Source organism: Durotheca rogersii (assembly GCF_024521655.1).
Source record: "Durotheca rogersii strain YMJ 92031201 chromosome Unknown GGS23scaffold_54, whole genome shotgun sequence".
Lineage (NCBI taxonomy): Eukaryota > Fungi > Ascomycota > Sordariomycetes > Xylariales > Xylariaceae > Durotheca > Durotheca rogersii.
In genome coordinates, this window is record NW_026251285.1 from 94582 (window position 1) to 108583 (window position 14002).

The window sequence follows — 14002 nt, forward strand, 5'->3', positions numbered from 1 at the left end:
GTCCTGGCTGGGGTCGCGCGACGCGAGTCGCTCTCTAATGCCGAATTTCCCATTTGAGGGTTCGAAAATGAGCCGTGGGAAAGACGCATTGCCCGGATTGCAGCCAAACAGGCTCCGAGCTACCAGGAGATGTCGTGAACGTTCGCTGTCAGTCCCACGCGTCGCCTCGTATACATCCCCCCCCGGCCGGAATGAGTCGAGAGGTCCATCACGACCCCTACTTCGGTCCGCCCAGGCCGTGCAGTCACTTTCACCTACATCGACATTAACGCCGCCGACGAGTAGCTGCTATTTGCCATCTCCCTTCGAAGCTCTATCGACGCTCCCTGCGTAGCTTCTCGTCGCTTCGACCCTCTGTCAGTGCCCCCTTTTTGCCTTTCGCCGATTCAGGAGTTGGCCTCGCGGATATTTGGCTACTTAAGTCTTAAATCCCCCCCCCGACATCTCCTCCATGGGGGCGCGCCTCATATTCACCATTCTCCGCGCGCGGCGATTGGATATTGCCCTGCTCTTTCTTCTCGTCTCTCTGTTTTCCCGCTTCAGGATCTGGGGTAGGCCATGGATGAGCCACGCGGCCCTAACGTCAGGTCATCGCTACATGCTTGCTCGTCGTCGGAATTAGAGGACCATGTGGCAGACGGTATCAACTTCGGCACGCCTACGGTTGGAGGTAATGGCATACCCTTGACGGCTTTAAATCATCTCACGGTAACGCGGTTCAGCCCACACAGTTTCTGGTAGACGATGGCCGGATCGAGCTCGACGTTCGCTCGAGATTGTTTAAAACCCTCTCGAGGGTTGTAGACGGGTTTTCGAGGGAGCTGCCTCGTAACAGCCCACCTCCCTACGAGAAATTCGAACGTCGACCCTTTAACCTCAAGCTGAATATTGTCACCCAGGTGGTCGGGAGCCGTGGCGATGTTCAGCCCTTCGTCGCCCTCGGTGCCACGCTCCTTCGTCAAGGCCATCGGGTCCGCTTGGCCACGCACGACACCTTTGCCAAATTTGTCCGGAGTGCTGGGCTCGACTTTTATCCCATCGGCGGAGATCTGGCGGAACTGGTGGCATACATGGTTAAAAATCCTGGGCTCATCCCGAGTACGAAGAGCTTACGAGCAAGAGACGTTCTGAAGAAGAGGAAGATGGTGGCCGACATCTTGAGAGGATGCTGGAGCTCTTGTATCAAGCCAGACCCCGTTACCTTGCACCCGCTCCTCGCCGACGCCATTATCGCGAATCCTCCGAGCTTTGCCCATATCCATTGTGTCGAGGCGCTAGGAATTCCGTAGCACCTAATGTCCACTATGCCTTGGACCGCCACCAAAGCTTTCCCACATCCGTTGACCAACATGAATCTTGAGAATTCCGCGGTGCCAGTTGGCTACGCAAATAGCATCTCGTACCTAGCCGTGGAATGGATAACTTGGCAAGGGTACGCACCCTAACCGCCGGAATGTAAGGAGGGGGGCCCTGCTAACTAGCTAATTCATCCTCTAGATTAGGGGACGTAGTGAACAGCTGGAGGAAATCACTAGACCTGGAGCCCGTGCCAACCTCTGAAGGGCCCGGGTTGGCGGATACTCTTCAAATACCGTTCACCTACTGCTGGTCTCTTGCTCTTATATCAAAGCCTTCCAGCTGGCCGTCTCATATAGGTACGGATATCCTAGATTGCCCTTCGTAGTATATTACGTAATGTACCGGGAGGGAATGTCTTACCGTACTATAATAATATATATAAGGGATTTAAGTAATAATAAGAATATACTTAATAAAAAAAGTTTAAAACTTTATTAATTACGTTATTTTATTTAAATATACTTATTTTAGTAATCTATAATAGGTTTTTTAACTAACAAAAACAGAGTATCCTTTAAATAATAACGTATTTATAGAGTTGTTTATAGGAATATAATAAAGCAATTTTATAAAAGTAATTAACTAGTAATTAATTAGTATATTATGTATAGATAGCTCCTTAAGTTGCTTTTCCCTATTGCTTACCTCAACAATAAAAGCTTTTATATATACGCTCTCGTTGCTTTCATTCCTTTAGTTAGTTTTGAAATGAAACAAGACCTTTTTCTTTCTTTTGCTTTTGCTCTAGTTGCTTATAAGATAGCTTTTTACACACACTCTTGCTATACGTAGCTTCCTTGATTTACGTAATATAGCATAAGAAGAAATTCAACATATTATAACTATTCATTCTATATATAAACATATATTATATTACTTTTAGATTCTGAACATATTTAATTTTAGTATAATAGATGGAACGGGTTATGTATTTATCCGACAGCGCTCTTAAAGCCACTTAACTCGTGGCTGCCTGCGCAGGCCGACCCTCCTCTCAACCTCATCGTATTTCTACCATTGCTACATCGTCAGGCCTTCACACAAAATGCGAGTGTGCCGCTATTTCCCCCGACCAAGACCTGGTCTTATGAGGCGTGTAAACGCCCAAGTCCCTCACCGTCGCCCTTTCCATTGTGCAAAGGCGCAATTCATAACCATCGATGACGATGGGCTCCCGGTTGCATCCCAAACCGAGATCCGGATCGGCGAGCCACACGAAGCATATGTTTATATTGAGCCGGATATCAGCAACGCAATTAGATCCTCAATCACGCGGCAGACGGGAATGGGACTTGTACAAGATTTGAAGAAACTTTCACTGGATTTCAACCACAAATCACTTTATTTTGCTCACAGTTCGTTCCCTCGTGATATTTTCCATGATACCTCTGCTGATACATTCCAGAGGCTGTACCCTATCCCCGGCTTGAGATCACTCAGAACCTTCCTCGCCAGAATACCGGCGATACCAGCCCGGCCACGCTTTGGCTATCGGGTAATTGGCATGCCCTAACACTTGATGGGACCCCCGACGGTAAGTGTCTAGATCTCGGTGCTCTACTCTGAAGATCTAACCTTCCTTTTAGAAGACTTTGAACGGGCATCGAGGGATAGCGCTGAGGAGCTCAAGGACACGTTGGAGGCGCTCAAGCACACGTAGAAGTATCACGCGGTATATGGGCTAGAAATCTATATTGTAACTGCCGGGTCTGATACGCCGACCTATCTCTGTTACGGCTGTCCATCATTCCTGCAATCGAACCTAATGAAGTCCCGTTTCTTACAGCTAGCCATTGCCGCTGCCGCCACCCTTTCGCTTGCTAAAGATGTTAGATACCGCTCCCTTGCTGCTTGTGTCGAACGGCCTCAGTTACTAGGCGGCAAACACCATCAGGACTCCTCAGACTCCTTGACGTATTGTCGAATTTCGCGGCATATTTTGCTGACAGGCTTCGCGATGCCTTTGTAGTGCTCTGCTAGGTTGCCGGCAGTCCATCGATTCGCCGCGACCGCCAAGTGTGCATCCTTCAGACCGTCATTGACCTCATCTCTGTCAAAAGGTTTTTTCTGCAACTGGAATCCGTTGATCTTCAGGAACATGTCTGCCGCCAGGAGCGCAGTCCTTTTGTTTCCGTCCTGGTAAGCATGGTTCCGGATAATTTTTTCTGCAAGGATTCCCGCCAGCTGAAAAACATCGTCCTGGCCGTTGTAGTGTTTGTTGTTCTGTGGCGAGGACACGGCGGACTCCAGCAGCGACAGTTGAGTCGGGCTGGCACGGCTGATATAAGTCTCATAGAGCCTCATGACTTGGATAGTCCTGAGGAAGCGAAGGACCCCCCTAGAGGATGACATGGTTGATGGCGATCAGGACAAGAAATGGGGGCGAGCTGAGATTTTCTGTCTCTGGAAGACAGACAATAACCACACTTGACAGAGGGGGTTGGGGATGTCGGTCAAATTTATATATGCTTCAACAAGGGTCGGAGGGAAGGTGAGGCGTGTGTCAGCGGTGATCCTCGCTCTTCCCTGGCCAAAAGCAGGGAGGTGCCTTGAAATAGCACAGATATCTGACATACGCTGGGCGTCACCACCTGCGACGGCAATGATGTAGGGGTCGCGAGCGACGTACAGGCGGATCGCAGGCGAAGGGGTGGGCAGCACCCCAGAAAGTGATGGAATGAACGATATGGCAGGCTCCCCAAATCGCTCGCGTGCTTCTCGTCGCTCCTGCTACGACTGACTGACAGTTAGGCTTACCGCAGGCTCACGAGCCCTGAGACGGGCGTCGCGCTTGAGGCTATCCGCCGCCTAGAGCGGCATTGCCTCAATGGGCATCTGCCGCCCCGGTAACGTTACGGTATCAGAGCCCTTCATTTCCAGGAGCGCTGGCTGCTGGGAAGTCGGGCAATGTCGTGGCATCACACGTTTGCTGCGTGATGGTTGGTGACGCCTCCGAGACGCCGAGCACGGACACCCGGGACCAATCAGGCCCACCAGGCCGCCCCAGCCGCCCGACGCGCTCTGAACAAACTCGCTGGGCCACGACTCGACATCAGTAATGCTCCCTCGGCAGCCTGATGCGCTGTATCGCCGTTATATTCGTCTGCTAACCTGCAGCGACAGCCAGCTCCAGCTATGCTTCTCCGCACCAGCACAAAATGGCGCTCCTTCCGGATACCTAACGCTGTCGGCGAGTCGCAGACCTCTGGCCTGAGACTTTCCTACCGTGTTGTCGTCGCGGTTAGCAAACATCATGGAGTCTCGATGGCGGCGGATGTTTAGCCGCAGCCCACCACTGACCTCCCCCCATCGCTTCCCCTCCCCGGCCAACACGCCGCAGCCCGCTGTCGCTGCCCAGCCCTCCTCAGCAGACCTCCAGGCGCGGTTCCGGAACCAGGCGTACGATGAGCCCAAGGCGGACGAACCCAAGATAGTCACAGCATACGAGAAGTTTCTATCGACCGCAAACGAGATCGAGCCGGAGCAGAGATGGCACCTGATGGAGCGCCTCGTCCGGGTCGGACCGCAGAAGACGGCCAGATAAGCGGCCCTCAAGCAGAAGATTGGCGACGCCGTCCAGACAGTCAGCATCGTGAGGGGACTAGTGGGCAAGGCGGTCCAGACCTCCCCGGAAGCTGCCATTGCCTGGGTCGGCGTCAGCTCCGCCCTGGAGGTCAGTCTTCCACCCGCCCCGCGTCGCATGCTAACAGCACCAAGTGCTCTCGAACCCCCTCACTGAGCCGGGCATCAACTGAAAGGGCCTTTCCTACGTCGTGTCGAGGATGGACTGGCACTGGAACCTGGTGGACCTCTTCCTCGACGAGCGTGCCGGACCGGCCTTCAACGGATTACGAGGCCAGCTCGGGACGCGCATCGTTTAGCTGTACCAGAAGCTCCTCCTCTACCAGATGAGCAGGGAACGCGGAGCTCTGGCGCCCATCAGTCGTAGGTCATGCCCGGGAGGGGTGGTAGGGCTCCCATTCCTTCACGCTGCATTCAACCACGCAGCCATCACTACATAGCCGCCGCCGGAATCGTATCGTCGCTTGCCACCTCTCCCGCTCCATTGTGTTTTTCTTCATCTCTATCCACAGCGTCATGTCTCAGAACGACAACGATCCCAACCCTTCGGTCACCCCCCAGGCGGGCCAGGGGAACAGCCGATGCCATGACGAGCCCAAAGCACGCTCCGGAGAAGGCCCAGTGTCCCAAAAGGCAGCGCAAGACGGTCCAAACCGGACTCCTGTTCTCCTCTATCCAGCACGACCCGAATATGGTCCCGTCTTCGGCCAGGCGATATGGAAACGGCCTGAAGAGCCTGAGCCTCTTGATGACCCAAGAACGAGCATATTTTCGGACGACTTCCCGATCGGGGATGATTACGCTCCTGACGAAGACCTTCGCAAGACTACAAGTCCCTTCTTCCGAGCTTTTATCGAGTCCTACGATCGATTCATGAATACCGAAACACGGATTAGAACCGTTTTCGTCCTTTTCCCGAAGACCTGGGGGGACGACATGATGTATGCAGCTAACTTGTAACATCCTGCGATAGACAATGCAAGGATGTAATAATCACCAGCTATGAACATCCCCCAAGTGCTGTTATTGCAATACTTCAGCTGAATGATGGCTATGATTCCGACTCTCTCTCTCCTCCTTCTCCATCTGGCCTCGGGTGGGTTATACAACTCCCCGTTCAGATGTGACATGTAACCAGAATAGTAATCGCCCCTCCAGCCACGTCCCGCAATAATAGGGGAAGAAACCACACGGTCTTACGCGGTAGGAGGCGGGAGTCTTGCTCCGACAATTGGGGAGTCTTCCGTGATGGCATCCCAATCATGGGCGATCAGTGCAGCATCACGGCTCTTCAGGACGGCGGCAAGACCTCGGGGTCTCATCTCAGCTTCATATATGTCCACGGCATCCTCCCGGCTTATTTCTCCCTGGTGCACTTTCTTGAGTTGATCTACCAGCAACGCCGCGTCGAGAATCCCATGGTTGGCGCCCTCCCCACGATACATTGTCATGGCATGGGCGCTATCTCCCGCGAGGGTCACACGCCCATTTCGATTGTCCCATTCACGGCAGGGGAAATCGGCCAGCTTGAGGGCAGTGGTGGGGGTGAGGTCGTCCGGAATATCCGCCACGATGCTTCGGAGCGGCTCCGCAAATGCGGCCGCTCTCCGCTTCATCATTTCGACACGCCCCTTATCCGTCTCTGGGATAGCATCCAAAAGGGAATCTTTCACGATCCAAGAGATGATAACCTGTGCATCAAAAGAGGCCTGGCCATGCATCTCTTCATGCGAGTCCTACTGGGCTGTCAGAAACAGTCCCTCGAACGGAATCACCGTCGGGGATGGCAGGCTCACCTGGATGCTGTACCAGAGGAAGTTCCCAGTGCTGGGGTCTAACCCTTGGAACAGTAGCGGGCCCAGAGCCCGAATCGGCGCAGCTTGCTCTGGACTGAGATGCCGGGTGACGCCGATGAGGCTAACCGGCAGGGGGGTGAGAGCGTAGGCATTCGGCAACAGGTGCTTGCGGACATTGCTATTGCTCCCGTCCGCCCCGATGAGCAAGGTACCAGCTGCGGAGGTTCCATCTTCGAAATGTGCCTCCACCCCATCGTCAGTCTCCTCTATAGACACGAGCTTCTTCTGTTCGTGGATCTCGATGCCAGCGGTAAGGACATCCCTGAGCCTCTGACGATGCAGCCGGAGTCGATTCTTCGAGGGGGGTATCTTGTAACGAACGTCGCTTCAATATTATGAATAGTGGCATCCTATAATAGTTTGCAGCGGCTTCTAACATACCCGGTCTGGCAGTTGAGGAATAAAAAGTTACCGCTATCACTCTTCAGCGATCTATCTACCACAGCCTTTCCGGTGTTAGCTGGAGCCGGACAACAGGGAGAGGTTGCTTCACTCACAGCAGGCAGTGCCGCCGCAGCTTCGGCTCCGATCGTTCTCTTCAACGGATTTAGGCACCAGTGTAAGGTCAGAGCCCAACCCTGAGGACGACTCCCTGGCCAACGTCTCGTCGCGTCAGTATATATCGCACCGTAGTTGGTTGGTTCGCATCCTAGACCGGTAGTAATACTAGGTACCTTGTGTATCTTTTTCAAATATCGTGTATGGGATCCCGTTTTCGCGGCATCCCTGAGCAATGGTAAGGCCGACAATGCCAGCACCGATAATCAATACGTGCATTGGCTGCTGTCCCGGCGCCATCTCGTAGGTCCCAGAGCGCGAGTCGGGGTCGCTCGCTGCGTTCCTATCACGATGGGTGATCCACTAAATGGGAGATCTATCTATTCTGGCTTAAAATGGTGCTTTCGACGTAGAAATGTTGGCCAAGGAAAAGTGATAATACGTGAGAGTAAGCCTGACCAAGGCCATCATGTCCTGGGACCGTTTACGGAGTTACCTGCCTGTAGCATTCCTACGACATGCGGAGTATTACCTATTTCGTAATATCGGAGAGTATTATACCAGGTTAAGACGACCTATAGATGGCCGTAGACAGGGCGGCACGGCGGAACGAACCCAGAGCATCTCCGTAAGATGGGATCAGTAGGTAGGTATATAGGAGGTAATATGGTATACCTGCATTTCTTCGTTCCTTCGGGCCAGTGATAGATTGCCTGCCCAACCGCACACGACGCCGATACCAGCTATCGGATATGGACGTCTAAACACTCCATCTCCAGAACACCCATCCGAGGAAGCTCGCACCCATTAGCCAATGGCCCAGAGCCCTCCCTCTGAGATCATCTCCACCGTTGAACCAGACCACCAGGCCGTCCCCGAACTTCGCCAGCGATAAGACCGCTGCCACTGCTGTAACGCCATCCTCGTTGCCCTGCTGCTGCAACGTCAGCAGCAACAGGCCGTATGTGATTTCGCGGATGCCCTTAAAGTAGACGAGTGGCGACGGGATAAGACGGGCTGGATCGGCAGTCGAAGGGGCGATTGCGGTACAGGACTCAAGCGGCAGGCCAATGCGAGCGTGTTCTTTTCGTGGTGCGAAGACGGACAGAAGCCCGCTCCCCAAGAAGGCGGTGCCGAGGGCGTAGGGAGCAATGGGCGAGAGCACGAACATCCCGAAAGAGGCTGACGGTGCCGATGCTGCCATCAATGGAAGGGATCATGAAATGGGGCGGGCGGGGAAGGGTGCTAGGAAGATATATACCTAGAGAGAGAGAGAGAGAGAGAGAGAGAGAGAGAGAGAATGAGCTGAGAGAAATGTTTATGTGGAATATTTCGCATGCGACTGGTAGCAATGAGAAAGGAGGTAATAGTGAAACCCAAGCGAGAAGAAATTGGGCAAAGCAATATTCTACGCCTGCGCGACACCGTACCTACGAGATACCTACGGGATACACGTGTCAAGCCCGAAAAGATGGAGGCGTGCGCGATCCAGCCATTGGAGCCCGGTGCGGCTCTGGGAGGGGGGAATGGGGAGGAAAACGGTTCTATCAGCTTCTTTTCTATTACCTAGTAATACTGCACAGCTATCAGATCCGCTTGGCTATCTACCTACCTCCTAGCTATATTGTTGTCTTCTATGGCTCCATTGCATAGGTTTGCAACAAGATCACTTGCAAATAAACGAGTATAGATGAATGCTAGAATGCCCGCTAAAAAAAAACCAAAAAATAATAATAATAATTTCAACTCCTCGCATCTTTCCTTTATTCTAGCCTCTTCTCCTTCTTTTCCGCTCCCGCATAATTAATATAGCACGAGCGCTCTAGTCGAACACATCAGTGGCATGCCTGACATTCCTCTGCTCGTCCCACCACTTCTTCGCTTGTTCGTCGTTGAAATCTTCGCCCTTTTCCTCCGCAGCGTCTTTCTGTATCCGAAGGACCGTCTCCTCGACTCCGTGGCTGACCTTTCGCGACCCGCAGACATATAGCAGTGCGCCCTTCCCCCAGAGCTCGAGGAAATATTTGCGGTCGGCCCAGACGACGTCCTGAACGTACTTGGAGCCGCCCGATTTCTCCGAGGCCTTGCTGAAAGCTCGTTTAACCACCACCGCACCGGCTTGCTCCCAGTCCTTGAGCTCGTCCGCGTACAAGTCGTCCCCCCCGGGGCTCCGGCACCCATGATACAACACGGCTGGGGCCACCTTGCGGCCAGACTTGATCATCGTGGCGCGTTCCTGAATGAATCCGCGGAAGGGAGCAATCCCGCTCCCGGCGGCTACCAGGATCAACGGCGATTTGTCGGGGGTTGCTGGCAGGTGAAAAGCCGAATGGGCCGGTCTGACTGACACTTGGAGCATGTCACCAGCTTGGAGACTGCCCAGAAACGAGCTTGCGATGCCGACGTGGTCTCCTTGTCCCGACTTTGCTCTCCCCGACACCAGGGAAAATGTGACGGAGGCGATCGAGGGGTCCTCCAGAGGGGACGACGAGATCGAACTGGGAGAGGAGCCGTAAGCCAAGGACTCACTCGCCTCGCGTAACAAAGGATAGGAGCGACTTACTATTGGCGGACGCGCATCGGCGGCTGCATGGACAGGAATTGCCCCAGAGGTATGTTGACCGACGGGAACTTCTCCAGTAGGTCGAGCACCGATACTCGCCTAGCGATTACCTCGGTGTCGAAGGCGTCCGTTGCCAGGTTCTTCAGCGTTTTTTTATCGCCCTCGTCATCCGTACCATCGGCTAGCGCAAGTACGTTCCTTCTTGTGGCTGGCTGCGAGAGCTCGACGAATCCGCCGAGGATGCTGTTGGCGGAGATCAACTCGTCTGTGGGAAGGCTGATCCCGGTCCCTTCGATTTTAATGCTCGCATCTCGCTGTAGGTCGTCCTCAAATTAGCGATACGCCGAACTACGAAGTCACATTGTAGGTACATGGCTACGTTACCGGCAATTCAAACCTCCGCATAACTCTCTGCACAGTCTCCGCAGGGTTGATGGGCAGGACCGTGAGGTAGTCCCCGGACCGGTAAGTAGCACCAGCGGGGAGCTGTATCTCGATATGTTTCTTCAGCGGCTCGCCGTCTGCGGTGAGCTGTCGGGCGGCCGTGACTTTCGCCTCTCTCACGTTCTGCCTGAGCATCGACGAGCGGTTGTTCAAAACCGTGACTTTCAGCAAACTTCCTCGGGTGCTCAGCGGCGCCACCTGCCCCTTGCTGGCCCCCAGTTTGTCCAAGGAGGGCCATAACGTCTAAATTTGTCAGTACTGAACCTACACCACACGCTGAGAAGAGTGGGAGGGAAGGCTTACGTTATCCAACCAGGATTCGAAAACGATGAACATCTCATCTTTACCTGCGTCCGCCAGACCCATCTCGGCGATCCTCACCGCACCCAGGTCGTGAAGCTTCCCATCCATGAGCTTGGGGATGCGATGAAACGTCTGCGACCAGTCATGATGGCCGCATCCAAAGACTGCGTAGGAGGACCCACGGAGCGCTAGTTTCTCCTCAATACTAGATACCCACGAAACAAACTGAGCGGCATTGTCAGGGGGCTCTCCTTCGTAGCTGGCAGTAATGATGACGATGGGCTCGTCCTTGGGAAGCTTTTCGACGGCTGCATCCATGCAGTCGAGGGTAGAGACTTTGAACCCACGCGAAGCAGCGTCAAAGGCCAACCGTTGCGCCATGGATTCGCACGTGCCGCTGTTCGAGCCGTACAAGATGGTCATCGATTGATCCTGATTTTTCGGAGCGCTACTCTCCGCACGAGCGGCCAGCCTCCGGGGTGCGGCTTCAGTACCAGCTAGCCGGTGCTCAAGTTTGGTCGGGTCGAGTCCATCCCGGAGTATAGCTCGGATGTAGAAGTTGTTGGGTTTGATAGTCAACGTCTGCTTGTGGTGGAGCTCGTAGTCGTTGTCAGCCAGGACGAAGTTGAAACTCTGGAAGATTATGGCCATAGCAAGGACAGCTTCCTGCCAGGCAAATGGCCTTCCGAGGCACTGTGGAATGCGAGGGTTAGCAAAGACGCGGGAAGTTTTAGGGAGTAGGGGACTCCTGCTTACCGCTCTAACACCGTTCCCGAAGGGCTTCCATGCATTTTTCGGCAGCTTCTTGAAATTCTCATCAAGCATTCTTTCTGGCTTGAAGGAGAGGGGATCCTCGAAAACCGTAGGGTCGAGGTGTGATTTAGCGAGATGCACGAGGCAGCACTCCCCTTCGTACACCATATACTTGCCGCCGAGTACTGTGTCCTCTTTGGCCGTGACACCGAAGAACGGGATAGGCGAATCCAGGCGTAGCGTTTCCCGAAGAACCTAGACCGGTCAGTATCGCCGTGCTCGCAGATGGGCTCATCCGCTCGGGTGGGTGTAACGAACAGCAGAAATGTACGGAAGCTGGCTCATATGCTCCACAGTGACAGGGCCTTTTCCCACGACTTCGTCCACTTCCTGTTGCACTTTCCGATACGTCTCGGGTGACTTTAATAGACGGTGCTACGAGTGTGGGATATCAGCAAAGAGAGTCAGGTCGAGTCGGGGTCGAGTAGGGATGCCCTTTGGCTTAGGAATAGGCCGAACGGTCCCAGGGAACAACTCACCATGGCGTAAGAGAGGGTTCCGGACGTGGTCTCGTGCCCGGCAATCAGGAGGGTAATTAAGTTGTCGATAATCGATGAGTCGGTCATCTTCTCTCCAGTGAGCGAATCTCGCCCCTTCAACATGGCCGTGAGGAGATCCTTCCGGCTGTTGGTGGGGTCGTTAACACGCTCTTTAAGAACGGCCTCGGCCGTGGCGCGAAGCACGCCGATGTGATGCTGGAACGCTTGATTCTGGCTTCGGAAAAAGAGTGACGGGAGGGGTAACCGCTGAGACCGCCGGCCGCACTCTGTAAGAAACTCGGCCATGGAGTTGATGAAGGGATGCAAGTTCTCGGAGTAGAAACTGTTGAACCGGAACCCCATCGAGCAAAGCGCAACGGTGTCTAGCGCGAGGCGGGTGAAATCGTCGGGCGCGTTGATCTGCTGATCAGGACCGTGTCTCGCCCATTTGAGAGCCAGCTGCGAGCCGATATCGTGCATCTCGTCGAACATATCACGAACACCCATAGGTCCGAGAGCAGGCATCAGGACCCGATGAGCAATGCCCCAGTTGGGCTCCTCGAGATATGCCGTGAACAGTCCATCGTGTACGCCCTCCCGGATCTCCCTCAGCACGGTACTGGGTCTCTTCTTGAATCGCTTCTCGTCGAAGGCCTCGTTGACCAGGGCGTGCGAGGACAGAAGGACCAAAGACCGCCCGGGGATACGTATCCGAACAATCTCGCCGTATCTATCGGCGAGCCTCTGGAAGGACTGGAGGGAAGACGTAGGGTCGATTTCGGCAACATTGCCGATGAATGGCAGACCCGGCGGCTCGGGGATAGGCGTGATCGGCTCGCCCATTATTCTGCGTCGAGTTCTAGGTTGAAGAGAGTAAGAGAGAGAGAGAGAAAGAGAGAGACAGAGAGAGAGAGAGAGAGAGAGAGGTCCACGCACGCCCAGAAATAGGCGTCTGGAGGACAGAGACAGGAGCTAAGGCTAGAGCACTCTTCCAGACACTGGTAAAGTAGATGTGTGATGTGTGCAGTGGGCAGGCAGAAGGCAACAACAGGGTTCGACCGTAAGCTGGCGTTCTTTCGTGAGCATTTTATACTAGTATTACTATTCCTACATGGCCGTCATGATGCCTAGCGGCGGGACAGCGAGAGGTGCAAGGCGGCTTCGTAGTTCACCCGTGTTCATCCTGGCATTCTTAACGCCGTGTATGCCGGCCAATACGTCGAGAGACCCGCATCGGTTTGTCTCTTCCCCCGTAGTCCATCATCGGCATCCCCCCTGGGCCACTCTGCCCTAGACCCGTACAGTACACACCTAGGTATACGCTAGGTAGACGGCCGACGTCCGCGGAACGCGGAGCGGGTCCCAAGGGTGAGATATATAGTAGAGTCCTAGCTGAGACGCGGGCATCATGGTACGACGAGGACGTCGAGAAGCAGCCGGATGGGCTCACGAGCTGGGGCCTAAGGAGGATGATAACGCTGCCGACCCTTTCCCGCAACAGAGTAATCGAGGTACGTGGGAGATAGCATCGTGGGCCTCTACCGCTAGGGTACCTCTCTACCTCTGAGCGTTCTCAAGAGGTAGGGTGAAATGAGCTAGGGATCGAGAGGGCTTAGGTAATAAGATCGCTGCCTTTTATACTGGGGCCACTCACAGCATCGGGGTCCGAGTGGGCCGGGGCCGGAGGCGGAAAGTCGGCGTAATCCACGCCCAACAGCCTGCTTTTGCTCGCTCCCCTCGGCCATATATACCTACCTACCTACCTACCAGGCCACGATTCCTCCTCCCCCAGCACGAATGGAGAAACGACAGGGATCGATTAGCGATGCTACCGAACGCTTGCCCTCTGCCCGACGAGTAAGTGTCTGGGCATGTCTTCCCGTAACTGACACGTATTTCCCCAGAGGGAGTGGGGGAGGGAGGGGGTGGAGCGGGGTTCTCTGCTGCCAAGGTGGTGGAGACAGATTTCTCCGACTCCTCACGTGTCTTCGGTCGGGCTTGTTTTTGCCAGCGACGGCCCAACGGCCTAAACAAAGGGAGAGCCCCGGGCGCCACGCAGGCCCAGTAGTGAGGATGGAGATGTAATGTAAATTTAGGGTGCAGGG

The 14002-nt window shown here is 54.3% G+C and overlaps 6 protein-coding genes across 6 annotated transcripts; 3 read left to right on the plus strand and 3 right to left on the minus strand.

Annotated features, from left to right (window-relative positions):
- Positions 1-2231: 2231 nt before the first annotated feature.
- On the plus strand, positions 2232-3379 carry GGS23DRAFT_444295 (uncharacterized protein). Its single transcript, XM_051513953.1, has 4 exons — positions 2232-2714; positions 2765-2893; positions 2946-3055; positions 3146-3379. Exons 1-3 carry the CDS (start codon positions 2405-2407, stop codon positions 3017-3019), a joined length of 513 nt encoding a protein of 170 aa, XP_051367260.1. The 5' UTR covers positions 2232-2404; the 3' UTR covers positions 3020-3055; positions 3146-3379.
- On the minus strand, positions 2946-4081 carry GGS23DRAFT_444205 (DOC family protein). The gene has a single exon (XM_051513951.1). It carries the CDS (start codon positions 3709-3711, stop codon positions 3250-3252), a length of 462 nt encoding a protein of 153 aa, XP_051367261.1. The 5' UTR covers positions 3712-4081; the 3' UTR covers positions 2946-3249.
- A 531-nt stretch (positions 4082-4612) lies between these two features.
- On the plus strand, positions 4613-5240 carry GGS23DRAFT_601379 (uncharacterized protein; the record flags this gene model as incomplete). The annotated part of the gene is made up of 3 exons (XM_051519195.1): positions 4613-4876; positions 4940-5032; positions 5118-5240. 3 exons carry the CDS (start codon positions 4613-4615, stop codon positions 5238-5240), a joined length of 480 nt encoding a protein of 159 aa, XP_051367262.1.
- A 217-nt stretch (positions 5241-5457) lies between these two features.
- GGS23DRAFT_601380 (uncharacterized protein) lies at positions 5458-5901 on the plus strand (the record flags this gene model as incomplete). Its single annotated transcript, XM_051519196.1, has 1 exon — positions 5458-5901. One exon carries the CDS (start codon positions 5458-5460, stop codon positions 5899-5901), a length of 444 nt encoding a protein of 147 aa, XP_051367263.1.
- Positions 5902-6020: 119 nt separating this feature from the next.
- On the minus strand, positions 6021-7938 carry GGS23DRAFT_444251 (FAD/NAD(P)-binding domain-containing protein). Its single transcript, XM_051513952.1, has 5 exons — positions 7472-7938; positions 7295-7389; positions 7179-7243; positions 6738-7122; positions 6021-6677 (listed from the first exon to the last, which is right to left on the minus strand). The coding sequence occupies exons 1-5, from the start codon at positions 7593-7595 to the stop codon at positions 6138-6140; spliced, it is 1209 nt and encodes a 402-aa protein (XP_051367264.1). The 5' UTR covers positions 7596-7938; the 3' UTR covers positions 6021-6137.
- A 1094-nt stretch (positions 7939-9032) lies between these two features.
- On the minus strand, positions 9033-12874 carry GGS23DRAFT_444326 (bifunctional P-450:NADPH-P450 reductase). Its single transcript, XM_051513954.1, has 6 exons — positions 11898-12874; positions 11677-11793; positions 10606-11613; positions 10243-10545; positions 9859-10172; positions 9033-9793 (listed from the first exon to the last, which is right to left on the minus strand). The coding sequence occupies exons 1-6, from the start codon at positions 12738-12740 to the stop codon at positions 9118-9120; spliced, it is 3261 nt and encodes a 1086-aa protein (XP_051367265.1). The 5' UTR covers positions 12741-12874; the 3' UTR covers positions 9033-9117.
- Between the last annotated feature and the right edge of the window lie 1128 nt (positions 12875-14002).